At 59.9% G+C, this 27,087-nt stretch overlaps 2 protein-coding genes across 7 annotated transcripts; one reads left to right on the forward strand and one right to left on the reverse strand.

The window, feature by feature from the left end:
• Positions 1–483: 483 nt before the first annotated feature.
• Positions 484–26,793, reverse strand: IGF2 (insulin like growth factor 2). Of its 6 annotated transcripts, XM_030917929.1 has the most exons (7): positions 26,677–26,793; positions 17,391–17,613; positions 15,433–15,684; positions 8,027–8,191; positions 3,294–3,456; positions 1,451–1,599; positions 484–1,157 (listed from the first exon to the last, which is right to left on the reverse strand). In XM_030917929.1, exons 4-7 carry the CDS (start codon positions 8,186–8,188, stop codon positions 921–923), a joined length of 711 nt encoding a protein of 236 aa, XP_030773789.1. In that variant the 5' UTR covers positions 8,189–8,191; positions 15,433–15,684; positions 17,391–17,613; positions 26,677–26,793; the 3' UTR covers positions 484–920. The 6 variants fall into 6 exon arrangements, with proteins under 6 accessions (XP_030773789.1, XP_030773785.1, XP_030773787.1 ...); XM_030917925.1 differs by lacking the exon at positions 8,027–8,191; XM_030917927.1 differs by lacking the exons at positions 8,027–8,191; positions 15,433–15,684; positions 17,391–17,613; positions 26,677–26,793 and adding an exon at positions 8,749–8,878.
• LOC104677144 (putative insulin-like growth factor 2 antisense gene protein) lies at positions 8,535–15,308 on the forward strand. The gene is given in 5 exon segments (XM_030917923.1): positions 8,535–8,594; positions 8,596–8,839; positions 13,442–13,502; positions 14,262–14,381; positions 15,183–15,308. Coding segments are annotated over 5 exon segments (561 nt in total). The 3' UTR covers positions 15,259–15,308.
• Positions 26,794–27,087: the final 294 nt, after the last annotated feature.

The raw sequence follows: 27,087 nt of genomic DNA on the forward strand, positions 1-27,087 counted from the left end.
TGTGTGCTGTGTGTTTGTGTGTGTGCTGTGTGTTGCGTGCGTGTGGCTGCGGGGATGCGTAAGGTATGAGTGCTTTTTAGGATGGGAATTGAGATATAAGATTTGGGGGTGGGGTTGTGCCAATTACATTTTATTTGCATGGATTTCGGTTTTCATGCTCTGTCCTCCCCTCCTTTGGTCTCACCGGGTCCCTCTGACTGCTCTGTGATTTTTAGTGATGGAAAAGGGAGTGAGGAGCCAGTCTGGGTTGTTGCTATTTTGGGATGGCCAGTTTACCCTGAAAATTCCCATGAGAAGGGAGATGGCGGTAGCAGCGACATGCCCACCTGTGATTTCTGGGGCCCTTCTTTTCTCTTTGCTGGTTCAGGGACTCAAGTCCAGGCCAATTTGACTCAAAGTCCAAGAGAAAAGAGAAAGAGGGGGGTGGGGAGTGCCAAATTCCTTTATTTTGCCAATTGTTTCTCAGCCAATTCATTTTAATACTTTTTTTTAGCCAATTGATTTTTTTTTTTTTTTTGGTTGTTGTTTTTTTAAAGCCAATTTCTGAGCTTTTCTGGTGCTTCTAAAAAGCCAATTATTTTTAAGAGGGTTGTTGTGGTGGGGGGAGAGGGGGTTAAAGTTTTGATTTTTTTATGTGTGGGGATAATTGGGGATAATTTGGAGGCAGGGTGTGTAGAGGGTGTTTAAAGCCAATCGATTTTGTACATGTTTGAAGATGTTGCTGTGGACCTCAGCCCGATGGAGGGGGCCGAGGAGAGTAGCCTGCTTCGGGGAGGCGGGGCACGGGGACTGGGGTCAGGAGAAGCCCCGGGGGGAAGTGGAACCGAGAGATTTTCGCGATGGAACCTGATGGAAACGTCCGTGGTCAGGAGGAGGCTGGAGGGTGGTGGTGCCGGGCTGCAGACTTGCGGCGGTTTTGCTCACTTCCGATTGCTGGACATCTCTGGGGACGCGCCCCCGTGGGTGGGGTCTTGGGTGGGCAGAGCAATCAGGGGACGGTGACGCTTGGCCTCCCTGAATGCCTCGAGCTCCTTGGCGAGCACGCGACCCCGGCGGGCACGCAGGAGGGCAGGCAGGCCCCTGCGCAGACGCTGGGTGGACTGCTTCCAGGTGTCATATTGGAAGAACTTGCCCACGGGGTATCTGGGGAAGTTGTCCTGAGAGGGGAAGGGGCTGGTCAGCAGGTGCCTGCTCTCCACGCTCTTCCGCCTGAGCCACCCGCCTGACCTGACAGGTCACCCCTGGGACTGATCAGTGACTCGAGCTAACGTCCACAGGCAGGGGGACAGAAGGAGCCAGCGTCTGAGCTGCTCCCCAGCCACACAACAAGCAAGGAAGTCACGGGTCCTTGTCCCTGGCCAAGAGGTCCCAGAGGCCACAGGAAATGCTGGGCGCCCGAAGCCCTATGTCTCTACCTCTAGAGAGCGGGGAAGGGGCCCAGGATCCTCACCGGAAGCACGGTCGGAGGGGTCGACACGTCCCTCTCGGACTTGGCGGGGGTAGCACAGTACGTCTCCAGGAGGGCCAGGTCACAGCTGCGGAAACAGCACTCCTCAACGATGCCACGGCTGCGACGGCTCACACGGCTTGCGGGCCTGCCTGGAAGTCCCACAGCACAGAGAGAGCTGTGTTAGCACCGCGCTGCCCCCTGCCCCAGGAGGCTGAAGAAGGAGCAAACCACCCCTGCCCTCAGGCCAGGCTCTGGAAAGAGGAGGCCACCCTGCAGGTCAGGAGAGGGAAGTGAGAGCCGGCAGGCAGAGGCATCCCAGGAAGAAGAGAGGTGAGAGGGGAAGAGAGTGGGACCCACACCAGCCCGTGGCCTCTGCTGCCTCCTTCCTCAGATGAAAAATGCGCACAAGCTCTTGGTCCCATGGCCAGACAGACACCACCAGGACCAAAGGCCCACACTGGGGTGATTTGGAAAATGTGTGGGATGTGAGCCCGGTTCAGGGGACCCACAGGAGGGACTGCTGTCCCTGAGCTTGGACTCCGGCCTGGCACCACCTAGGAGGCTGGAGGGGCCCACAACACCCCTGGAGCTGCTGAGACAGGGAGACAAGGGCAGGAGAGGAGAAGACGGGAGGAGAGGAGTGAGGAGGCGCAATGGAACCACTCCCTTCTTTCCTCCCGTCTTCCCCCTCTCCCCCACAGCAACGCTCAGCTGGAAGGGGAAGGTCACTGGGGGCTCCACCTTGGGGTGCCAAAGGGCAGGTGCCATCAGCCGGAGGAGGGAGCAGGAGCCCCATCACAGGGTCCCCCAAGTGGGGGCTTGGCCCTCCCCTCCTCTCAGGAAAGCCTGGTGCAGGGAAGCTTCTCCCTGGGCAAGGACTGGCTGGCACCAGGCCCTGCAGTGCCACTTCCTATCCTCAAATGGGACAGGCGAGAGAGGGCACAGGAGAGGCCAGGGCGGGCAGGGGCTTCCAGAGTCAAGCAGCAGGAACTTTTAAGAGAGAAGCTTTGAAGTGCATTTGCATCCTGTGAGCCCATTTCACAGCGTGAGTAAGTAGTGGTGGTAAAGATGTCACGTGGTGAGTGACAGGTGGAATAAGCCGTGTGGTCCCGGCCAGCGAGAAGTGGCCCCTCCCTTGCCCCGTCAGGCAAGCCCAGGCACCATGCCTGCCTCTGCATCCACCCAGCCCCCCATCTGGGGGCGGGGTCTCAAGCACAATGAGCTGTGCACCCACCTGCCAACCCCCAGGCCGGAAAACCAAGAGAGAAACATGAGGAAAGGCTGAAGCGTCCTTGAGGTCAGCAGGTGGGCACCCTCCATGGCGGCCTTGGGGCCCAAGGAGGCGCATGCACCGCTCACCCCTGCCACCCACCAACTGCACTTGTTTTATTGATTTTAATTCTATAAATCACTTTACTGATTTTAATTCTGATCATTCACTGAATGCACATCCCTTGTCAAAATGTCCAAAAGGTGCGGGAAGAAAGGCAGGCTCTTCCTCCAGAGCCTGAAGCCCTGCCCTAGGGGTGTGGCGCCTCAGCAGCGGGAGCTCACGGCCCCCAACAGAAATTCTGACGCCAAGGGAGACCCCCGTGAGTGCCCCCAACGTCTAGGGGGCACCTCTGGCCCACCCTTCAAAGGAAGCGTGTGAAGGGAAAGTCAGCTGGTGTGGATGCCCTGGGACCCTGTAGGTTCTCAGAAACACGGCCCGAAGGTCAGAGTCTCCGAGCAGGGGGCTGGGCCGCTGACCTAGGGGTGTGCTCCCCTGGCTTGAGGTTGAGCGTCCTCACCTGTCACTTTAGGGGCCTGACCAGGTCTGAGGAAGTCCCTCCCAGCTACTTACTGAAGTAGAAGCCGCGGTCCCCACAGACGAACTGGAGGGTGTCCACGAGCTCCCCGCCACACAGGGTCTCACTGGGGCGGTAAGCAGCAATGCAGCACGAGGCGAAGGCCAAGAAGGTGAGAAGCACCAGCATCGACTTCCCCATTGGGATTCCCATTGGTATCTGGGGGCGGGAGAGAAGTGGCGTGAGCGTGGCAGACAGGCCAAGCCCCAGCCCAAACCAGAGGCCGTCGGCCAACCTACAAATTCAATTGAAAATTTAGAGCATAGCTTTCCCATAAACATCATTTTCATTACAAAAGTAACACACGGGTCACAATGCCGAGTTGAGGGCGCAGGGCCGCCTGGAGACTGAAGCGTCTGGAAGCACACAGAAAGAGCCCGGTTCCTTCGATGTGCAAGAAGCACTAGTAATTTTACACGAGGAGTGACCATCTCCGTGGTCATTATTGCAGGAGCTCGGCAGCACCCACAGCTGCAGGGGCCCAGGCTGGACACCCGACCTGGCCTCCGTCCTATGACACCATGGGGGCAGGGCCAGCCCAGGGGCCCATCACCACTTCTCAGGCCTCCAGCGCCAGCCAAGATGGCAGACAGCCCCACCCCACAGACCATGTGCATCCAAGAGGACCAGTCCCTTCCTCCCCACAACCCCCAGCTGAGCAGGGGGGGTCCAGGAGGACCATCCCCCTCAAAGCAGCAGGCCGGTCCTGCTGGGCCAGTCCCACCCCCTCCCCTGGCTTTTCCACCTTTCCAGTCTGCCGCTGAGCCAGGCCTGGCTCAGGACTCCAGTGGTTAGCACAACCACATCACCCATGCTTCTAAAAACCTTGTTTTCCCAGTCACCCAGTTCTCCAACTCTAGTCTGCTTTGGCTACCTCCAAACACACACACACACACACAAGCCCAGAGCCTCCTTTCCAGGCCTCAAATCAAACCAGTAAGGCCGGGGCCTCCAGAATATCTCCCCATTTGCGCTACCAAACTCTCCCCGTGAGAGTTGGAGAGACCAGCTCAGGCCACCTGGGAAGTCAGACAACAGGTTCCCCTGAGTGCAATCTGGAAAGGGAGGCCAGTCTTAGGACACACCCCCTCCACAGGCTGCAGGGCCACAGGGCCGCTAACCAACTCGGGGGTGGGAGGCCGGGGGCCACCACAGCAAGTTGGCCCTGCCCCTGCAGAAGGTGGAGCCCTCCAGGCGGGCAGCCCCAGCCTTCCCTCCACAGACCCAGGGGAGTTTTTGATGCGATAAATTATGTGAGCGACTGAGCAGGCAATGGGACAGAAGCACAAGTTTGCATGCCCTCTCTAAAGAGCAGTGGGCAGCCGCACCGACGATCCGAAAGCCAGGTGGTCATCTCCTTGACTGGACCCTAGCCAGTCCCCTCACCGCCCCCTCTGCCACCCGCTTCCAAATTCTAAGAGCACACTCGGCCAGCTGGCCACTCAAGCCCTCGCCGCGGTTCCGCAATAAGCCCCACCACTCTGAACTTGGAGGTCCGGGTCAGGGGACCGGCAGAAAGCAGGGTAGGAAGCATGCCGCGGTGCGGAGCAGGTGAGGGCCCAGGAAAAGCCCTGAGCTGGGCAAGGAGGGAGCCGAAGGGAAGGAACAGAAAGGGAAGGAGCAGGTGAGGAAGCAGAGACCAGGTGGGGGTAGGGGCAGAGGAAGAGAGAGGAAGGGGGGTGCTGTCCGAGAGGCAGCAGGCTGGCGGCTGCAGGGCCCGAGGCCCAGGCGTGGGCCGTGCCCCCTGCTGCCCTGCCTCAGGCTGGAGTGGGATGGCAGCGGGGTCTTCACTCCACAGTCCTGGTTACCTACAGCTCAGCAGGAGGCTCGCTGGGGCAGGAGGAGGAGGAGGAAGAAGAGGAGGAAGAAGCTGGAAGTCTCTTTCACAGGAGAAGCTAATGTCCAGTTTGCAGGCTGGTCAGTGCCTCAGCTTTTATGTGTGAGCCGACTCCTCCCAGCCCCGGCTCCACCCTACCCCCCACCCCTCTCCCTGCTGACCACTCCCCCGCGCCTTTGCTCCCGCCCTCTCCCTCCTCCCAGCCAGTCTCTTCTCTCCTGCACCCCCAACCGCGAGCCCTGGACCATCCCGTAGCAAAGTGCCATGGGCTCCCATCCTGCACCCCCAGCTCATCTCTGCACAGGGCAGTGAAGGGGGGCTCTCCTTCCCACCTCCTTGTATGGAAACTTCCACGCTGCCCACTGGGCAGGGGCCCCGGCCTCTCTCTGGGTTGAAGGCTCTGCCCTTCTTAGCCTCAGACCAGCAGCCCCTCTCCCCCCTCTCCCGGGACTCCTGTTTGGAAATGTTGCGGACTGAGCCAGAGGGGGTGTGGGGGAGATATCGCGAATGTGGCGTCTGCCATGACTCCTGCCAACTCGGCCCCTCTCCATCCTGGCCCCGCCCACCCCGTCTTCCTCTCGCGGTCTCGCTGGCACCGCGTCAACATACCAGGGTGGGCTTCTGCGGCTCCGCGCCCCTCCTCGTTACCCAGCACCCCGGGGGCGAGGGCCCGCAAGGCACGAATCACACATGTTCGGCAGCACCCCCTGCACCCACAGACCGACCAGGAAGTCGCCCCTGCAGACAGCTCACACCGCCCTCGGCCCTTCCCGACGCCCCCACCCCACCCCACCCCCAGCTCCACCGCCAGGGTGAGCGCGGGGCTCCGCGCAGGGAACGGGACCCGCAGCCGCCCGTCTTCCTCCTCCTCCCCGGGCTCAGCCGCCCCGCCGAGCCCCGCAGGCCCGCGCCGGGAGCAGTCGGAGGAAGGGCCGGGCGTCCGGCGCAAGCCCGCGCCGCCCCAGCCCCGGCTCCGGCCCAGCCCGCACACGCCGCTTACCTGGAAGCCGGCGACGCTGCCGCCCACCTCCCTGCTGCGTGTCGCAAACCGAACAGCGGGCGTTGGCCCTCCTGCCGGACACTCCTCTGCCAGCGCCGCTCTGGCCGAGTCGCGGGGGCCGAATGTGCGACGGGGCAGAGCGGGGGGATGGCTTTTTTTGGGGGGGGGGATTCGTCTGATTGTCCAGGGAGGACGGGCTGTCTTCGGGCTGGGGCGGGCCAGATGTTGTACTTTTCGGGGGGGAAAAGGTATCGGGAAATGAGGTCAGCTGTTGTATCAAGGATAGAGGGGGGCAGAGATAGTGGGAGAGACAGAGTGAACGTGAAAGGGGGGGGCCGAAGAGAGGGCGAGAGGGAGAGAGGACAGCGAGAGGCGGGCAGGCTCACAGCGGGAGAGAACAGCACGGAGAGAAACAGAAAGCGTGTAATTAATCCACTTTGGTTCGGCGAAGGCGAGAGGGCGGGCGTGAGGGGGGGAGGGAGTCTGAGGCTGGGAACTGGGGGGGACGGGAGGGAGCGCAGGGAAGGTTGCGGGAGAAAGAGCGGGGGCCGGGGCCAGACGCCAAGAGGGGCGCGGGGAGCACAGAGAAGCGAAGGAAAGGGCGCCACGTCGAGGGGCCGGGGGAGGCGGTGACTGGGGGGCGGAGTGGAGGCTGCACCCGGACCGCGGGCGCCCAGCTCGGTTTGGGCCGACGGAGCCCTCGGCCGTCGCGAGCCCGGGCCTCGGGAGGGAGACAGGCAGTGGCGGGACCGGGGCCGCTCCGGGACGCAGCGTGGAAAGGGGAGCGGCCCGAGGCTGCGCGCCGGGGGGAGGGCTGGAGGGGGAGCGCGGGGGGGTGACAACGCCGGCGGCCTGCGAGCCGGACTGCCTGCGGGGGGAACCGCCTCCTCGGGCGAAGCGGGGATGGGGGAGTTGAGGTAGATGAAGAGGAGGCGGCGGGGAATCCGCAGGCCCGGCGGAGCGCGACCCCGCGGACGACGCCCGGGACGGGAGTCAGCAGCGAGGCAGCGGGCGGCGTCGACGCGGGGCCGCCTTGCCCGATGGAGGCGCTGGTGGGCAGAGCGCGGGCAGGCGTGGGCCGGGAGGCGGGGGCGGCCGGAAGGGGGGGGCCGGGGCCGGCCGGGCCTCACGCAGCTCCGCCGGAGAGCAGGCGAACTGCGGGCGCCCACGCCCGGCTCTTATAGTCGCGCCAGCCCGCGGCCCAGGGCCCGCGCGGGCCTCGCTGGCCTCGCGCCCGCGCCAATGGGCGCCCTCCGAGCCCTCGCCCCGCCCCTGGCCCGCCCCCGCAACCCGAGCCAAGCGCGGGGCGGGGGGTGCGGGCTGGGGGCCCTGGGGCCCCGGGGGGTGGGGGGCGGCGGTCGCGGGGGCTGGGGGGTGCGCGGGGACGAGGCTGAGTGGGGGGCAGGGAGCCGCAGAGCGCCAAGGCCATGCTGAATGCCCGTTCTAGAGAATTCGGGGCCCCATCTAGGGTTTCTGGGGTGCCAGGGCGGCCTGTGCTCGTGAGCTGGGGTCTCCGGGCAGGCAGGGGCAGGCGGGCTCCCAGAGCCCTGCCAGGAGGCTGCACTGCGGGTGCGCCCCGTCTGAGTGCAGATGCAGGTGGCTCGAGGCTGGATCCGGGGATCCTTGCTGGTTGCTGCGGCGGAGGGGGCCCCTGGCCTCGGGCGGGGCGCGCAGCCGCCACCTGCCCCAGCAGGAGGAGCCGGCCACGCGGCGCTTGGAGCCTCAGCCAGATCCCGAGCGCCCCCCGGTGCCGCGCCGGAGCCCCGGAGCCCCCGCCAGGTGCGGGACGCACGGAAGGCCGGCTGGGCCAGGCCGAATCTGGGCCAGGCCTAGAGCCTGCCCGGCCGCCAAAGGAGAGAGAATCAGGGCGGGAAACACAGCTCAAATCCTACCTGCATGGCCGAGCTCACCGGGGTGCGTCTAAGTAGCTCGCCTTTGCGGCCCACCCAAAATATCCGGATAATGGTTACCCCGTCCTCAGTGCGTTGGACTTGCATAGACGCGAGTTCAGTCTCGGGGGTCACCACGATAATTTGGGGGTCTGGGGAAACCATCTCCTGGAGAGTTTGAACGATGTAAGAAAGCACTGTGATTTTTATCAAGTCAAAACCACGCACAAAATCCCGCACCCCGCCAGCCCCCCGCCGCCAAAGCCTGGTCAAGGGGAAGGGGCCGCCGGCGGAAACTCGCGCCCCCCGGGCCCCCCTCGCCCCCCTCGCTCCGCCATCAATCACTTAGCCCGCGCTCCGCGCGCGCCTCCCGGCGGAGTCCTAGGCCCGCGGGCTAGAGACGCTTTACCGCCCGGCGGGAGCGCCTCTCCTCCGCGTCCCTTTCCGCAGCCCCCTGCCCGCCCCACTTTGGGGCCCTCCAGCCTCTTTCCCCACAAATGAGATCTTTGCAATGAGCAAACCAAAGTGCCGCGGATTTCGGGGCGCCCAGCCGGAGGGAGCACAGCCGCCAAGCCTCAAGTCCGCAGCCGGGTCCCGTGCCCCACGCCGGCCTCTCCGGCGGCAGCCGAATACGAGCGCCAGCACCGGCGGGACAGCAGCAGATGAGGGCCGGGAGCCGGGCAGGGGCGCAGAGGCGGCGGGGACCGGCGCGGCGGGGAGCTCACCGCGAGGCTGGAGGCTGCGATCGCGGGCGCACCAGGAGCTCAGGCGGCGGGCGATCGAACGCTCTGTGGCGGGCGGTGGACGCTGCTGAAGGTGAGCGAGACCCCGAGGCCAGTCCTCAGCGTCCGGGAGCAACGCCCAGTCCGTTGGAAGACCCGAGGACAATGCCCAAATTTGGGGGAGACTGGGGGCAATGCCCGGTCGCTTTCCTGGACGCAGGGAAGCCCTGTCCACGTCCTGAGGGCGCGCGGCCGACCCAAGTGTGTTTGGGCAACGCTAGAGAAATTTCCCAAATCCTAGTTGCTCTGGGGACTTCGTAGGAGACAGAAAGGCCCGAAACCAGTGCCCGCTGTGCGCAGGGTTGGGGAAGCTGCAGTGGGCGGCCGTCGATCCGGGAACAATGCCCAAATTTTGGGGAACGCAAGGCAGAGTTCTTTCTGCCTTGCGGGCTTAGCGAATGGGTGTCCTGGAGGAGGAGACCCCGGGGACTCCGTTAATGTGGGAACCGTGATTAATGACTAAACCTGAGACTCCAGAAAAATAGATTACAGGTTTGGGGGATGAGGGAACTTGCTCCATGCAATTGGGAACATGGAGAAAGAGGTCTCAAATAGGGGCCAGCTAGCTTGGGGGACCCAGGAAATCCCAGACCAATTTTTGAGAAGGGATAGTTAAAGGAAATTCTCCATATGAAATTGGGAGTTTTGCCTAAGAGGCACATTGCCTAAAATTGGCAGATGAAAGCAAGGGGATCCAAACACATTCTTGGTGTGTTAGGGGGAAGCTGAGATTAATTTTCACATCTTAAGAATACAAGTTAGTGGCCTGGACGCTGGCAGCATACGGAGAAAAATAACTTTCATAATTACTGTGGCTTCAGGGAAACGTTTTAATGCCCTTCAGAGATGGAAGAAAGCACTGTCTAAATTTTGGGGAAGCCTGGAGTGTGATCAGTACATTTGGGGAAAACAAATCAAAAAAATCAGGATTCTTTTTCTATGTCAAATTTTAAATGATTTCCATTAGTTTATTTTCGGTAAATAAGAAAAATACTATATATTTTCCTGGACAGTGTCTGCATTTGGGGAAGCCCCAGTGAAACACGTTTCAGGTTTTTGGGACACATGGAAATTACCCAATGGAGATTTGATATCTAAATGTCTGGGAACCTGGTTAGTAGCTAGGAAACTTACAGGTCACAGGTTTTTTCATGCCTGGGATTTCTGGGACCCAGGGACATTTTTTAGTGTGCTTTGGGGGTCTATGGAACATTTTCTAAATGTAGGAGGACCCAGGGCAGGGATCATAAAGTCAGGAGACTCATAAATCAGTATTTAAAAAAATACCTCAATCGTTTTTGTGAAGGGAGAAAAATCCCAATTTGCTTGGAAGGCTGGGAGACGATACCTAAATTTGGGGGCTCCAGGAAAATCATTTTTGAATCTAAAGATCTAGGGAAGTCCCTCATAGTCCCTGGAGGACGTGTGCGTTTTAGACAGGTATGTTTCGAGAAAGAGGATTCAGAGTTCCTAGGTCTTAGGACGCAGGAATTTTCAGATTTTGTGATAGGGAGTGTACAGTGTGTTTGAAGGAAATATTGCTTAACTTTCAGATGACTCAGTGGGTTGTTTGGAGCCCAAGAAATCAGTGCCTTCCTCTGACCCGAGGGCAATGCTGAATGTTTCTAGAGGGCCTGGAGAGCAGCGTCCAGAACATCCAAGTATGGGGGACCAGGAAAAGGGTCCAGTGTGATCCTGGCCATTGGGGTTTCAGACCAATGCCTGAATTTTGGAAAAGCAAGATTCTTGTGACGAAGCTCCTGGGACCTAGAGAATTGTTTAATAGTCAACGTTGTGATGCAGAGAAAATGCTCAGAACGTTCGGGAACTGGGGCCGTTAGCAACACCTGGCATAACAGAAATAAAAATAGCCTCTGTCCAAGGGGTTATTTTGTGCTTCCTTTAGCCCAGAGGGACCCGTGAGACCCTGTGTGATTTGGGGACCTGGAGAATCCTGGGTCACACTTGAGCACCTCCTGGTAACTGCTCAGTGTGTTCCAGGGACCTGGGTGGCAGTGTCTACACTTAACGGACTTGATTCATGGCCAAGCAGCCTATAGAGCCATAGACATTAATGCCGCAAAGCTTTGTGACTCACACACCCACAACATTCTCAATAGGTTTTGGGAATCATTGGGGAAATCTCTCCATTTTATGAAACTCAGGCAATCAGAGGGCAGGTCCTTTATGATTCGGAAAAGGATTGAATGTGCTCTGGGTGTAATGCCTAAATTTGGGGGAAGGTATGGGAAGCAATTTTCATACTCTGAGGGTTCCAACCTTCCAGCCCTGCTCAGTGTCATGAGGGACTTGGGATTCAACGTGTAAAATTTAGGGAACCCAGGTTAGTGCAAACAGATTTGCGGAACTAAGTAGCAAATGTCCCATGCTGAGGTGAACGGGAAGGGTGGGGTGGGGGCGCGGAATGGGGCGGAAATGTGGGGGAAACAGTAAGTTTAGGAGACCCTGGAGTTAATTTTCAAAATTATGGGGGGAAGTTCCACTTGTTTGGGGAACAATGTCTAAGGGTGAAATGGGCACTGTCCATATCCTGGGGAGCCAGGCAAATCGGTCAGCGCGACCACCACGGACCAAGGGCTTCATCTTTAAAATTAGGGAACCCGGGTTAGTAGTCTGTAAATCTGTGGGACCTGGGGAGGGGTGTATAAAACTGTCCAGAGCCTGGAAGAAAGCAAATCTGGGGACCCAGGCGGCATAGTGTCAGTCTGGAAAAGCCAGCCCGGGCTGGTGTGTTTTGACGTCCCCGGAAATTAATGTCCAAGAAAATTCTTGTGACCCGTCGAAATGCTGAATATATTTGGAAGACTTGGGAAGCCATGCCTAAATTTAGAGGATCCCAGAACAAGTAAAATGTCCGGGTTTGGGGAAAGCAGGGAAGTTGTTCCGTGGATTGGGATTCCCCGAGGATCAAGGGCTAATTGCTGAGCTCAAGCTTCCCGGGCCGCGGAAGGAAGGCGCTGCCCGGGATTCACCTTGACTGGGGCGCGCGGAGCACTGGCGCCCTCCCCGGGGAACGCGAGCGCGGGCGGCGCGGGCAGGTAGCGCGGAGCGCCCTGGCGCGCACGGCCGGCTGAAATGCTGCTTTTCGTTCTTTGGGTTTTTTCTTTCTTTCTTTCTTTTTCTTTTCTTTTTCTTTGCCTTCTCCACACGGAGAGCGCGTTTGTGGCGGCAGCCCGAGCTTAGCGGGCGTCTGGGTGGAAGGAAGAAACCCAAAGGCCGCGAGGGAGCGACCAGGACGCTGCTTCCCGGGAGCTCCCGGGACTCCCAGCTACCTGCTCGGTCCCCGCGTGGGAGGTCCGCAGGCTTCCCCTCGCCACTGCGCCCCACTCGCCTCTGCGCTGCGAGCCTAGGCGAAGCCGCGGCCGAGCCGCCACCGGGGGCAGGCTAGTCCCCGGCTTGGCTTGGGGGCCCGGAGCACCCCCGGCGGCCACCCCCTGCCCGCCTCGGAGCTTTGCGCGCGCCATTCGGGCCTTCGCCAGCACCAAACAAGGGTGAAGCCAGTTTTGTTTGGGTAACACTGAAGAGGAGAGGAAGTGGGGAGGAAAATGAGAAACACGGGCCGGTGGGGAGGGGGGTGCAGGACTGCACGCCGCTGGGGTGCCAGGCGTCTCTTTTAGTTCTCTCCAAGCGAATTTTCAGGGAAAGCCTGTCCACTCAGGCTGGGGAAAGCCCAGTTCCTTAAAGGCAAATATTAAACCCGCGTGCAGGCGCCCAACCGCACTGTCAGCAGGAACAAGGTCACCCCTTGGCGTTGGGCAATGTCGGCCGATGGGGCAGTGGCCTTAAGGGGACCTGTGGGGTGGGTGGGGGGACTGCCAGAGAGGGGGCACCGCTGGGGACCAGCAGAATGGTGTGGGATCTTGGGGCAAGTACAGTGGGCACTGCTTGTCCCCATTGCCGCCCCAATGGAGGACCCCCGCTAGAAGGGGGGCATCTCAAAGCCTGGCACTGGGGAGGCAGAAGTTCACAGCCTTGGACAGGTGTGGGGAGCTGGGCAGGGTGAGGCATCTCTTCCACATTAGCTTGGCAAGACGGAGAGAACCCCCCCCCCCCCCCGCCATGAAAAACAGTCCATTTTCCACCCAGAGCACAAGACACATGGGAATGTTCCCTTCAAATTTCTGTCTGCATCAATCACCCCCAAGTCCCATTCCAAGAACATCTGGTCCGTCTCCCCCCACCCATCACTGCCCCCCTTCCCACCAGCCTTCTGCAGGCTCCCCGTGTCCCTAGCTCTCTGGCCGCTCCGGCCCGTGTCTATAGAACAGGGAGCCTCCAGCAGAGAGTCCCCAACTGTGTTGATGTCTTCCTCTGCAAGGTGACTTGTAGATTTGGAGGTGAGGAGCATTTGAAAAGTGCCTGTCTGCAAACCTGGATCCTGGGAGCGCAGACTAGGTTGCTGAGGCTCCTGTCATTGACAAAACCAGGGCCCCCAGGGCCAGCTCTGGGCTCCCCGCTCCTTTTCCTCCACGCCTGCTTCCCAGGCTGGGGACAGGATGGGCACTGGGGGAGAGCCCCAGTTCCGAGTTGTGGGCTCTCCTCCTCTTTGGGGGTGCTGGGGACAATGACACCAGTGACCTGTTTGGGGGTCTCTTCCCCTTGTTCTACCCTGCAGAGGTGCCTTCCCCCAAGGAGCCACCACTCATGCTTGGAGACACAGGCCTGGACTTTTTGAGGTAGGAAGAAGGCTGAGGTCACCTTGGGGTGTCCACAGCAGGGTGTAGTGGCCCTGTAGGGAGGGAGGAGCAGGTGGGGGAGTAGGGGGACACACACGTTCCCCGTCCCTCACCGGGCTGCCTGCTGAGTGCTCTCCTTATTTAGTCAAAAGTGACCAGGGCAGGCTGGAGGCTGGGGCTGGGGCAGACCCGGGTCACCCTGGGACTCTAAAAGCACACCGGCTCCCCGCTAGCCAAGACCAGCATCCGGGTTCTTCCCCAAGACCGGCTCCTTCCCTATGACTTCCAGCCCCCGGAGGTAGGAAGGGTCCCACCAGCAGTCCAAGGATGTTAGGAGGGGGCTGGGGTCTCCTCCCGCCCAGAGCTTGGCTGGCAGGAACTTTAGCCCCAAGCAGCGCCCTCCCCCAGCCCTGACCCAGCACCTCACCAGGGCAGTGCTGGTCTCCTCTCCACTGGCAAACCCAAATTCCACAGAGAATGAACATCCCCTCAAGGACTCAGACTCACCCCACGGAGCCTGGCCCATACCCCAGCCTCAGCCTGTGGCCGCTGGACATCCCCTCGCTCACCCGCCCTGCAGTGGGCCTTTCCCATTCCCGTTTCCTCCCAGGCTCTGGCTCTGAGCTAACCGCTCACCCGTCCACGGGACCAAGCCCAGCAGTTTACAAACGCAGTTCCTTTCTCCAAGGGTCCTCAGAGCGCCCCTCCGTCACCCCCTGCAGGGCGCTGACCTTGTGCTCGCTCCCCTCTCTGGCGAAGGACACGCTCGCTGGCGTCAGCCCGGCTGGCCTGGGAAGTCGGACGGAGGACCAAACTGGAAGCCTCCACGCCAGACAGCACAGACCACCCAAAGGCTGCTCAATCCACCCAAAGCCAAAAGTACGTGGGGGATATGCGTCCAGGTTGGGGTGCTTGGGAGAGGGCCCTGGGAGAGGGATTCAGACGGTACATGCTCCGAACGAAGCACTGAGATGGCGCCACTGTGTTACTGTTTTATTGAGTGTCTAAGCTAAAGACAGCTTTGAAAGAACACTCCTGGCTTCTGTCTGGGACGGGCAAACCAGCCTGAAGAGTCCACTGCTGGGTCCCTCCCTGCAGACCCTGAGGGAGGCCCCTGTCATGGGGCAGGTGCAGGGACTCCAATCCATGTCCCCCCACCTCCAATGCTCCCCAAGTCCTGGAGCCTCCCCCATCACCCCAGTGCCTGACCAGTGAATGGGTAATGCCACCACCACAGAGCTCCCTCCGGCTGAGGCAGAGGCCACTGGCTGGGCCTTTCTAGCCACCTTCCACCCTCCTCACACAAAGGAAGCCCCGCAGGCTCCTGACCACAATGGGATCCTGACACCGGAGCCCCTCAGGCCCTTTGCTCAGAAGGCCTCTGGTTATTGTCTCAATTCTGAACAGCCAGGCGGCCTGAGACTGTCACCCACTTTGACAAATAGGGACAGACAGAAAGGTTAGGCTGTTGGTGCAAGACCCCACGGCCAGCAGCCTGGAGCAGGGAGAACCCCTCACAGTCCCCAGCAGAGCCCAGCTTTCCTTGGGTTTCCAGATCATTCCTAACTGATAGATTTTCCCTTTTTCCCCCCTCTATCCACTTTCTGCCTATCTTCTCCCTCTTGGCTGCCCGCTCTCTCCTTGCCCCTCTCCCCTTCTCTGCCCTTTTTCCTCTCCCAGGAGCTCCCCCGCCAGGACCTCAGTGCTGTGGAGACTGCAGGAAGCCTGCTCTGCCCACACCTGCTCTGGCCCCTAGAAGGAAACACCTGGAGCCAACCACAGAGCTCCAGATCCCAGCTGTGTGACTCAGAATCCACACCAGCCTCTCTGAGCCACAGCTGCTTGCAGAAACGGACGATCCCAGTCCGAAGACTCCTGCACAGAGCCTGTGGCCCTCTCTGCCAGGCCTCAGGGTGCCTGATACACTCACCTCTCTGCCTCTGCAGTTGGGGCTGGGGCTGGGGCTGGCTGCCAGCCTCAGTTCTGGGAGCGCTGGGGTCGCCTGGGCCACAGGCCACAGCAGCTCACCTCAGGACTGGGCTCTCTGGCCACTCTGGCCTGCTGGGGCTCAGGCTGTGGGGCAGGCTGGGCAGGGGGCAGAGCCGGCAGCGATTCGGAGCCCTGGAGCTGGGGGTTGGAATTCACCTCCGCCCACACAAGCTCGGTGGTGACTCTTCGGTCCCTGGGGAAAAGCAAAAAGATGTTGCTGAGATTACCTCATTTATTTATTTGTTTATTTATTTAGAGACGGAATCTCACTCTGTCACCAGGTTGGAGTGCAGTGGTGCAATCTTGGCTCACTGCAACCTCCACCTCCCGGGTTCATGCCATTCTCCTGCCTCAGCCTCCCGAGCAGCTGGGACTACAGGCGCCCGCCACCATGCCCAGCTAATTTTTTGTATTTTTAGTAGAGTCGGGGTTTCACTGTGTTGGCCAGGATGGTCTCTATCTCCTGACCTTGTGATCCACCCGCCTTGGCCTCCCAAAGTGCTGGGATTACAGGCTTGAGCCACTGTGCCCGGCCGATCTCTTTTAAAAGCAAAGCCCCCTCATACACACCAAGCCTGAGCCCGTCCCATCCCCCTCCCCTGGCTGCCTTCGGATCACCTTGTCAGGATTTGAGCAGTAGCTCCCCCTCTAGCTCCTCCCCTGCCTAGAGCTCCCTTTTTCAAAGTACAAGGGAAGATAGAAGTGGTGAGAAGTTTGCCTAGAAAGGGCGTTCTGGTGCTGATGGAGAGGCTGAAATCCTGTTAGACAGGCTGCCCAGTTCCTGGGTGAAGGTGGGCTTCTGCCTGGCACTGGGGGTGGAGGGCTGCACACAAATGGCCTGCCTTGAGGGGTCACAGCACAGAATGCCTCCTCCACCTCCAAACACTCCCACCTTGGAAGGAGACAAGGAGGGGGGCCCGGCAAAAGCCACTGGATGCACAGCTCTGCCTTGACAAGGCCAGTGAGGGAGGGGTGGCTCTGCTTCCTGGGGAAATGAATCCCCTCCCCACAGACACCACCGTGGGTGGATTGAGGAGTCTGGGTCCAGGGCGCAAGAAAGAAAAACTTCATGCATCAATGAGAATTCCCAGGGAAACTGCCTTGGCCCCAAGGCCCCTCTGTGTACCAGGGAGGCTGAGAGGGTGGCAAGGGGGACCAGGTGCACCATCAGAAGGAGAGAAGCTAAACCTGGGGGGGACATGGAGGGGCATTGTTGCCCGCTCCCAGCCTTTCTCCTCAGTCTCCTGTCCAATTTCTTGCTGGTGGTCAGGAGGCATAGGGAGGTGGGAGAGAGGGAAGCTTTACTTTTAAAATGGTGTATATATGTGTGTGTGTGTGTGTGTGTGTGTGTATATATATATATATATATATATATAAATAAAATATCTGCACCAGAATCTCGGGCCCCTGGCTCCTCTGCAAAGTCTCCTGTTTGTCTCTGGGAATGGGGTGGGGGATGCAACGGGGAAATTTTTCACACAGAAAGACTCTATCCTTTACACTTGTGAAGACAGCTGTGTGTTCCCGCTGGGAAGAGCTGCCTGGCCCTCCTCCCCTACCCCTCCCATTTTGCCTGGTGAATTAGTAAAGGAAAACCTATTTTCCTTGCAAAAGCCTCAGTGGCTTTGTGCGGCCCTCTAGAAGAACCCTCTTCACAATGGCCTTTCCTGCCACCCCCGCCAAGTGGAGGCTGCTCTCAGGCTTCCCCGCCACCCCCCAGCCCCGAAGCGGAAGCTGAGGCTGCTCTCAGGAGGCTTCCCTGGACCCTCCAGCAGCAGAAATTCTTCCCTCCTTCAGAAACCAGGATCCTGGCAGCTGCCCCAAGCTCTGGGCCCACCCACGCCTGAACACTCAAAATGCAGCTCTTCTCCCACACTCAAGGGATGGGAGCCCAGTTACCTGTACTCTAGTCTCTGCGCAATCCCCGCAGCTCCTGGACAGTGGATAAAGAGGACTGGGGAGTCACTGGTGCCCAAGGCTCTCTGCCGAAACTGCCTGGATGATGATCTGCCAGCCTGGCCAATATCAGCAGTCGCCACCAAAGCAGGTGGTGTTCTGGCTGTGGCGTCCAGACCCTCTGGCCAGGTTGACGTGGAGGAGGAGGAGGGGGACAAGGCCGAGGCTGGAGGAACGAAGGGCACTTTTAGAGTGTGCATGTTAATGCAGCCCCCTACAGATGGGATAGCCTCATCTCCGCTGAGCGTGGCACCTGCTCAAATGCCAACCGAAATGATGGGTTTTCCCCCTCACCTCCTCATCCCCTCCACTCCTTTCCCTGAGCCCCTCCAAATTTGGGGAGCTTTGTGCCAACTTGGTAGTGCTGAGGCCGCTGGGGCAGCTGGCTCAGGCACTTTCCAGCACCAGGGCATGGTGCATCAGGGGGCGGAGGGTTGGCCCCCCCTGACCTGGCAGAAAGGCCCCTGTGGGCGTGGGCATAAGCCAGAAGCCCCCTGCCAGCCAGGAGGTGGGGGCTATGTGGAGGTAGTGGGGAGTGGGTGTAGCTCTACTTAGAGTGACACTTGGCAGTTACTTGACACCCTGGAATGTTGATGGGCGTGGCACTGGTAAAATGGGGGGGGGGGGGGAATAAGGGGGAAAAAGCAGGGTTCAAGAATGAGCAGAAAAATTGGATTTTAGGTGTTCCTAGTACAGTTATGTACCGTGCAGTTATGTCCTTCCATGTTCCATGGGCAAGGGACCTAGCTGGGGGGTTTCCGCCTCACTCTTCATGTCTGATCTGACCTCGCACACTCCACGTGTGGTGCTAAGTTCTAATGCTGCTGCTGCAAGTGGCACTCGCAGGCATTCCTGGGTGGGGTGATTGGACAGGTTTGCAGCCTTTCTAATCAAAGCACAGACTCAAAGCTGACAGCAGCTGGGTGAGGGTTCATATAGAAGCACCCACCAGATTGGACTAAATCACACTGGAAATTTCGAACCTCTTCCCCAAGCCTACAGGAAGACCAGGCACAAAGCAGAGACACAGGAAGAGGCAAAGACGTGTACTTTCCAGAGAGCCACCAGTCCCCACCCTCCCAACACCCATGCACCCCAACCACCTTCAGGGTATTTAGCTTACTAGCCTGGGTTGGGATTTAATTGTCCCCTCTCCCTTTTTCTTTCAAGCCCTCAGCTTAAATCCTTCCATTAGCTGGAGGAATAGGACATCTAGTGGGGATAACAAGGATTTCAACAGGGAAGAGAGTTAGACTTGAAGGGGATTAAAATCTGGTGTGTGTTGGGGGATGTCTCCAATAAGATGCAGATGCCCCAGAGCCATGTCCTCCCATGGGAGGAGGGAAAATTGGATTTTTCACTTGGCTTTTGGGTGGGGAGGGATGCTAATGGCCCTGTCAGGTCCAGAGCACTGAATGGGTTCACAGTCTTTCCAGCCAAAGCACAGACTCGGAGCCGGCAGCAGCTCAGGGAGGGTTCAGAAAGAATCACCCACTGGATTAGACCAAGTCTCACTGGGAATCTGACACCTCTTCCTCAAGTCTGCAAGAAGAGAAGACACAAAACAAAGACTCAGGGAAAGAAACCAAACGAAATACAAGGAAGTCAGCGTGAAGCAGCCCTTGCTGCTGCTGGCTCTAGCTCTGCTGTGGAGCCCTACAGCTTAGAGGCCCTGCAGCATGTGCGGGCCCCAGCGTCTGCTGCAAGATGCCCAAATGTTGCAAAGAGTGACAGCCAGAGCCCTCTGGAGACACTTGGCTGGGACTTTCCAAGCTGCAGATGGACCTAGAGAGAGTGAAGGACTGACGCCAAGCCAGATGAAGTGATTTCATGGGATGCCCCCCAATGAAGGTCCCCAGGTTGAGGAGGTGGGCAGCTAAGGGGAAAGCACCTCCCCAATCTGGGGACCCTTTGAAAGGGAAGCCGCCCACGGGTCAAACTCCTTGAAACCTGGAGCCTCCCAGTCCCACAATGGTGTCTTGAATCCAGACTCTGCCCTGGATTGAAATTCCGTCTCTGGATGGGCCCAGGAGGAGCTCACTCTAGTCCGGGGCTATTTTATCCCATCAGGATCTTGTAACACAGGGTGTGTGAACAGAAGGAGAGCAGGGAGAAGGGGTCAGGATAGAAAGGGCCCCCGGGGAGCAGCTAAGCCATGGTGCCACCGAGGCAGGACTAGAGGCATTGGGGATCAGTGAGTTGGGGTGCGAGAGCTGTGATCCCACAGCACTACCTTCCATAGATTTTCCACGCAGAGGTCAGGGGTACACACGCTTTATGGAGACAGGTGAGAGGGACCGCAGAACGGACAGAAACTGTGGTGCAGGAGTGAGGGACGCGACATAGAAAATCCTCCTTGCTCCACTGCCTCTTAGGCCTCGGAGAGGCTCAGCCCACCCTTGTTCATTCATGCCTGAGAGTCTTGGGAACCCCCAGAAATCTACACCAAGCCGTCGCCATGTAGTGTCTTAAGTGGCCTTATGCTGACACCTGGCGGCCATTTCTAGAATTACAGTGGCATAACCCAAAGGTCTTGGGCACCGCAATTTGGGGCACTCTAGAGGGGGACTCTGGGGGCAAAGTTAGGACACCTCCCTACAGTGTCGGGGTGCCATGGGTTCTGCGCCTTTGTGTTTGGATCCGGGGCTCTTATCTGCTTCTGTCCTGGCATTACAGGACTGGGAGGGCGCGCTGAGGGAATTCCTCCCTTTGGGTGTCTCCTACGCCAGGGGGCTGTGGCCTGGTGAGCAGCCTAAAGCTTAAGGCCTAAGCCACAGGATAGGTCTGGAAAAACCTTTCTGAAACATCCGTTTTGTTCTAAGAGAGGAAACTACTACATTAGCATGAAAATAAAATCAGATCTATTACTGAGAAGCCCGGGGTAGAACGCTGGGATCCCCTTTCAGAGGCAGCGTCCCTAGGATGAGCCCAGATAGGCTGAATTTGGTTCTTAACTCGCTTCCCAGCCCCACCCTGCTCCACCTGTAAAGCGCAGATTTCCAAATCTGGCCCCAGCCTGACACCTTGTGGCCACGTGTGAGAATTACATCCACAACTTCAGAGAGCACCTTGCTTTCCAATAAATCGATATTGCCATGATGACCATGGCTACAGGGCCGCTTTACCAAATCTTGGGAATTGAGAGAAAAGGAGGAAGTAACTCACAACCTAGTCCTGAAAACACCAGATTGTGGCCCCAGAGCCCTACGCCGTCGAGGTACTGGAAGGCCAGGCTGCCTCTGCCGGGGAAGTGAGACCGTCCCTCAAAGGCGATAGGGCCACAGCCCGAGGGGTTGGCAGGGCCGAGGGGCCCACTGTGCCACTCACACATCAGTGCTTGGAGGACGGATGGGCAGGAGGGGCCTGGGGGTTAACCCAGTTCACAGCCCCGCTCTGCCAACGACCTTGGACAGACCTGTTCATGCCTCCCCTCTCCCTTCCAACCTCACCGCTTCAGTGGATGGGTCTGGGTAGCCACCTCTCGCACAAAATCAATGTTAACAAACGTTCAGTTTTATCCTCCCCCTGACATCGAGTGATACTTGCCCCTGCCTCCCCTACCCACGGCTGCCGAAACCTTTTTTGGCGGCCGTATAGAAACACTGCCTAGTTGCACAGCAACTCTGCGGCAGGCCTAGGCAGCCTGGGAGATCTCTCTGCAAAGACTCCTCCACCTACTCCAGTAAATCTGGCTGGCTGGCAGAGGTTGCAGTGAACCGAGATCGCGCCATTGGACTGGACGACAGAGCAAGACTCTCAAAACAACAACAACAGCAACAACAGCAACAACAGCAACAACAGCAACAACAGCAACAACAGCAACAACAGCAACAACAACAACAGCAACAACAGCAACAACAGCAACAACAACAAAACCAAAACAAACTTGCCTGGGAGGACTCTGGGGTTTTCACAGCCTGTGGCTCATGAAGAGGAGGGAGGCTCCAGGAGCACATATTTCAGCACTGGGCCGGATCTGCATCCCTGGCAGCAGGGGCCCAGTATGGACCCATCTTCAAGACCTCAGTGCCAGCAAGGCAGGAGACACTGCTTCCCGGAAGCCTCCCCGGCCCCACTCCCTGCTCATTTCTGCCTCCTCTGTTCTGAGCTCTGATGGTGCCGCTGAGGTTTCTCCCTGCCCTGGGCTTCCTTGGAAGCTGGGCTGGGGGTTGAAAGAGCTGCAAAAACCCCTTCCCTATGACGGGCCTCAGGACCACGGATTGCACCTGGGTGTCGCAGGCACCTCAGAGCCCCCCTGCTGGGTTTTTCGTTTGTTTTGATTTCCTTTGTTTGTGTTTTTTCTTGGGCCGGAGTTTTGCTCCCGTTGCCCAGGTTGGAGTGCAACGGCGCCATCTCGGCTCACCGTAACCTCTGCTTCCCAAGTTCAAGCGAATCTCCTGCCCCAGCCTCCTGAGTATCTGTGATTACAGGCACGTGCCACCGCACCCGGCTAATTTTATAGTTTCAGTAGAAATGGGGTTTCTCCCTGTTGGTCAGGCTGGTCTCAAACTCCCGACCTCAGGTGATCTGCCCGCCTCAGCCTCCCAAATTGCTGGGATTATAGGCATGAGCCACCACATCCAGCCCCTCCTGCTTGTTTTACTCCAAGATGTGCAGAGGCCTCCGTACCCCAGCCCCAGGCTCCTCCCTCGGGGAGCTGCTCCTCCCTGAAAGGTCCGTCCCACACATCCTGTTCATGCCAGGTAGCCATGGGGACTGCCACTTCCCACGGAGGACGTGCCAGCTTCCCCTTGCCTGTGGTGCCCAGACGTGAAACACCCGCGGGGCTGTCCCTGTAATTTGAAGGCCCAGGCACAGAAATCAGCTCATGGGTGTGCTAAAGCCAGAGGCGCAGCTGCCCGAGGGCCTGCCGCTCACAGACACCACTGAGCTACACCACCCGGCAGCCGAGGCAGGCAGGGGCTCCTTTGATTCCCTTCTGATAGATGAGGAAACCAAGGCCCAGAGATGCTAAGTGACTTTCCCAAAGCCACACAGCCACCAGCAGCAGAGCCAGGACATCAACCCCGCCTGCCAGCTCTCACCCTTCAACCCCACACTGGCCCGGGTGGACACTCACTGGCCCTGTGGACGCCGAGGGCCTGTGGCTTCCGGGTGGACACTCACTGGCCCTGTGGACGCCGAGGGCCTGTGGCTTCCTGCAACCCACAGATCACAACCCGTTGTAGACCTTGAGGCCGCAGCTACCCCTTCCTCATTGTCAGGGCCAGCCCATGCCCAGCCAGGGGGAAGGACCCAGGTGCTAACTCCGTATGGGTCTCTGGCGAGGGCAGCATGGGCAGTGCTGGGCTGGGTCTGCGCCCCTGGCAGTGGGAGCCCAGTGTGGACTCATGCTTAAGGCTGCAGTGCTGGCAGGGTCTGGGACACCTCCTTCAGGAAGCCTCTCAGCTTGCTGCCTCCTGCCTGCTCTGTTCTGAGCTCTGGTGGTGCAGCTGGAGCTGGCATGGTGTGCCCCAGCCCTCCCTCTCTCCTCTAGTTCTCAGGCAACCCCTCCCCCTACCTGGAACCTGGCCGCCTGCTCCCTCCTTCCCCACAGCTGGGCCTAGGTTGAGAAATGCCCATGGAGCGTCTGCCCTGGGCCCACCCCCTGGGTGGCAAGGGAGGAAGCTCACCTTCCACTCACCCCTGCCCCGGAAAGCTTTCCTTGGACCTCGGAGGTCAGGGCTCGGAGGGCCCAATGGAAGACCAAGCAGCCATCCCCGGAGTCAGGGTTTGGGAGCCTCATTGCCTCCACCATGGGGTCCCCAGGATCTCCTCCCAGCCCCGTCCTCACCACCCGCCCAGCCACCCGTGTGTAATGGGCCCATGCCAGGGATCCTGTGCTCTAGAGAGGATCAGGGGATGCCCAAGGTCCCTCCGAAGCTGGGCAGCAGGCCTGGATGTGGGCAGGTGGTGGCCCTGTGGAGGCTGGGCTGGGGTGGGACTGAGCTTTGAAGTGAAGGTGGACTTTGAAGACAGAAGGGTGCGATGTGAGTCCCAGCGTGAGCAGCCGCAAGTTGGCAGGGCTGTGGGGGGCTCTGGCTCTGTTTTCCAAAAACACAGATGGGCTGGGAAGGGGGTCAGAGAGAGGCCTGGGCGGAATGTGGGGCCCGCGGCGCCCCTGAGGTTCTGATGACTCAGCAGCCTGGGCTGCAGGGGCAGAGCCTCCCCGAAGCCTACAGGCCTGCGGACCCCCAGGGCCGGGCCTCCTCGAGGCCAGTCTCCATCCCTGGCAAGGCCTCAGCAGCCCTGTGACACTGCCCAGGGGTCACAGCCACCTGGGTCTAGACATTCTCAGCCTCCCTGGGTGAGGAGAGCCCGGCAGGCACCACCTATCTTTCCCTCGGCCTGAGGGACCCCGACGCTGACTTAGTCCTCGGTCCACGGGCACCCTGAGATCCCTGCTATCTCCCTGCCTTGGAAAGTGGGGACTGTGGGGTGACCTTTTGGTACAGCCCCAAGCCAGCTACTAGGGGCAGCCTCAGGGACACTGGGAGGCTTGGAGGCTGCCTCAGCAGTCCCTGGGGTCAAGGAGGATGTCTCCCGACAGCAGCAGATGGGCAGGAAGTGGGGAGTCCAAGCGAGGTGGGGTGGGGACTGGGGCCACCTGGGAGCAGGGGAGTGAGCTGAGGACGCGGAGGAGCGGGTGGGAGGCCAGCAGGGAGCTTGGCGCCAGCACAGCACGGCTGGGCCGCGAGAGGGACGATGGGGTACCGCCTCCGGCCGGCCCCACTTTCGAAGGAATCTGCCTTGCTGTTCCTGCGGCCGAGGCCAGAAACAATAGTGGGAGGAAGCGCGGAGGGTGCGGAGGCGGCAACCCAGTGTGTCATCTCCGCGTTCCCAGACCTTGTCTACCCCTGCCCCCAAACATTCTTTCCAGAGTGGACCTCCCTCTCCTCGCGGCGCTGGCGGAGGGAAGCGTGGGAACACACTAACCCTGAACCGCCCGGACCCCAGCTCCAGGCCTTCCGTGCCCCCAGGTCCCAGTCCCTGAAGCCCCCTCCTCACATGGGAACCAGGACTCGACCTTCCGACTGGAGTGGCTGAGGGACGGAGCCACCTGGCCACCGCTGGCCTCCAGCCTCAGTAGCCCCCAGGGGCCCTGGGGACCCTCAGCGAAACCCACAGCCTGGTCCACCTCCGGCCACGGTGGGCTCGGCCATGACGAGTTTGGGACGGAGTCCCCCTGGTCTTCTCACCCTGGCTCTCTGTGATTCTAGGGCCTGCAGGTGGGGCTCAGAGTCTAACCAGAGGCTTTCTCGGAATATTAGAGACCCAGGATGTTTGTCCCGGCCCTCTGAGAAACCCAGGCCGCTGAGAGGCTGGTCTGAGGCTTGACTTGGGGGCCGAGACTGGACCTGCGGGGGCCTCGGTGGGCCCCCTCATCATCATCAGATGCCTCCTCTCATTCCTAAGCCCCACGCTCTTCAGAGTGCCCAGCCGGGCCCCCCACAGCTCCGAAGAGTGTCCGGCAGGGCCCCCACAGGTCCCACAGGCCCCAGAGCCCCTGGGAGTGCCCAGCAGGGGCAGGATGCAGCTGCTCAGACCCTGGGTGGCGGCCGGAGCCTGGACCCGTGGCTGGTGACTGGAGTGCATCAAAGTGAGGCTCTGATGCCATCTGCTGGTCGCACCTGTGAATGGCGGCTCCTGGCCACATTGCTGGGAGTGGAAGGGCGCCCATCCTGGAACCAGCTACCTCATAGCCTGGCTGGAGACAGACACTGGCCAATGTTCGGCCCAAGTTCTGCCCAGGGCTACCTTTCCCAGCAGCTCAGGCTTAAATACCACCTGTCTTGGCCTCACTCTCTTCCCTGGGCTGGACCCCTGCTGGGCACCAGGACCTGAAGGGCAGGAGGGTACCCTCAGCACCCCTGAGTCCACTCTCATCCCCCCAGGGTCTGCCCAGGCTTGGAGACAGGGAGGACAGTAAATATTTGCTGCCGACAGGGGAAGGCAAACACTGCCCCAACGGCCAGGCAAAGGTGCCAGTTATCCATGCCAAGAGCAGACATAATCCAGGGAGCCAGCCTGGAGGCAGCCACACCGCAGTGTGTCCTGGGTGGGTGGGGGCACGTGCCATGTGCCTGGCTCCAGGTTTCAGTCTCCGCTTAAGGAACGTGGTATAAGAGTTTCCTCCCTGCTCAGCACATGTGAAGGCAGGATGCCCAGACAGAAGGCTGTGTGCGGGATGGCTGCAGGCTGTCCTCAGTCCTCCAGGAAGGGGCAGAGGCTTCTAGGGGGGCCGGCAGGTTTGGGGAGCCTTGGGGAGCAGTTGCCTTGTGACTGGAGAGCAGTTAGATGCACCCAACGCCAGGGTGACCACCGGGACTGAGTGGCCCTGCCAGCCCGGTGGGCGTGTGGAGCCCAGGCTCCAAGGCCAGGCAGGTCTCTGCAGACTGAAGGGCTGTCTTTTAGCTTCCCAGAAGGGGCGGAGTATAGGCAGCGGCCCAGCAGGCATTGCAGAGCCAAGCTCTGTGGGCCTGGCTCACATGGGGTGACCTGGGGGCTCCGGGAGCATCCACACTCCCCAGCCAGGGCATCTGGGGACCGGTGCCCAAGGTGGTGCCTGACAGGAACCTGGGTCTGATGCTCTCTCTGCCACCTGGGTCACCTTGGCCAGCTGCTTCTCACTGGGCCTGGGGGGATGGAGGGGTGATCCCTTGCCCTGGCTCTGGTCTCCCGTGTCTACCTTTTCTAGGACACAGTGTGTGGGGGGTGGGGTCAAGGTGCTGGAGAAGACAGGCTTGGGGGACAGAGTCCTAGGTCTCAACAAGGTGAAAACTGGCCCCAGCTCTGGCCCAGGGCAGCTGAGGGTACCGTGAACCATGGCTGCGTCTCTTTCGGGTGGGCAGCCTTGCCCTCTCCTGAGGCCTCAGGCCAGAAGTCCCCCAGGACAGAAGTCACAGAAAATTTGGCCTCTCAAAGGACACTCCTCAGCCCCTAGCATCAGCCAGTGCCAGCTGCCCTGCAAGTCCCGGAAGGCTGGGGTGGCTCCAGGAGTCCTTGGACACCAAAGGGCTCCTCCTGCTGCCCTCCACTCCAGCACATGGTCCCCCACAGAGCACTGACCCTCCCTTCCCAGAACGGGCCTCTGCCCATCACTCCCTACGACCTTTTTGGCCATCAGGTTCGGCCAGGGCAACAGCTTGGCCAATGGCCAACTGGTGGGCAGCCTCCCAGCTGGGCCACCAGGTTCTGCTCTGGCCCAGCCCCACGCGAGCTCACATACCTCAGCTCCAGCAGGGCGCCCCTGTCTCTACCCGTGCGAGAGGGGCTGGCCGGGTGTTCCCATGGACGGCTGCTGCCGATCCCAGCCACCGCCTCCCTCCTCTTCCGGGGCCAGTGTCCGGTCGTCCACCCGCCTGCCCAGCCTTGGCCCCCACTCTGGAGGCGGGGCTAGCTGGGGGCTGTGACATCTCTGGGTGGAGGGGGCTCATGTGGTCAGGGGAAGGGGGGAGCTCAGAGCTTCAGGGACAGGGCTGCCCCAATGGCCAGGTCCCTAGCTGGAGGGTGAGCTCCTGGCCTCGAGGCCCAAGCTGGCAGTGGTCTGCAGCCACAGCCCATGCCAGTCCCAGGCCCAGCCATCCCCAGCCCAGCCCTGGGTGGAGCTCTCAGGAAAGGTGCAGATTGGTTTGGCGTC

This window comes from Rhinopithecus roxellana, chromosome 15 (genome assembly GCF_007565055.1).
Source record: "Rhinopithecus roxellana isolate Shanxi Qingling chromosome 15, ASM756505v1, whole genome shotgun sequence".
In the NCBI taxonomy this organism is placed as follows: Eukaryota; Metazoa; Chordata; class Mammalia; order Primates; family Cercopithecidae; genus Rhinopithecus; species Rhinopithecus roxellana.

Bases quoted from the DNA above. Each gene is read 5' to 3' on its own strand.
- IGF2 (XM_030917929.1), bottom strand. From the start codon at position 8,188: ATGGTTTCCCCAGACCCCCAAATTATCGTGGTGACCCCCGAGACTGAA. The intron at 1,600-3,293 runs GTAAGTAGCTGG...TGGGACTTCCAG, and splicing joins GGACCGCGGCTTCTACTTCA to GCAGGCCCGCAAGCCGTGTG. The intron at 1,158-1,450 runs GTGAGGATCCTG...TTCCCCTCTCAG, and splicing joins CCCCTCCGACCGTGCTTCCG to GACAACTTCCCCAGATACCC.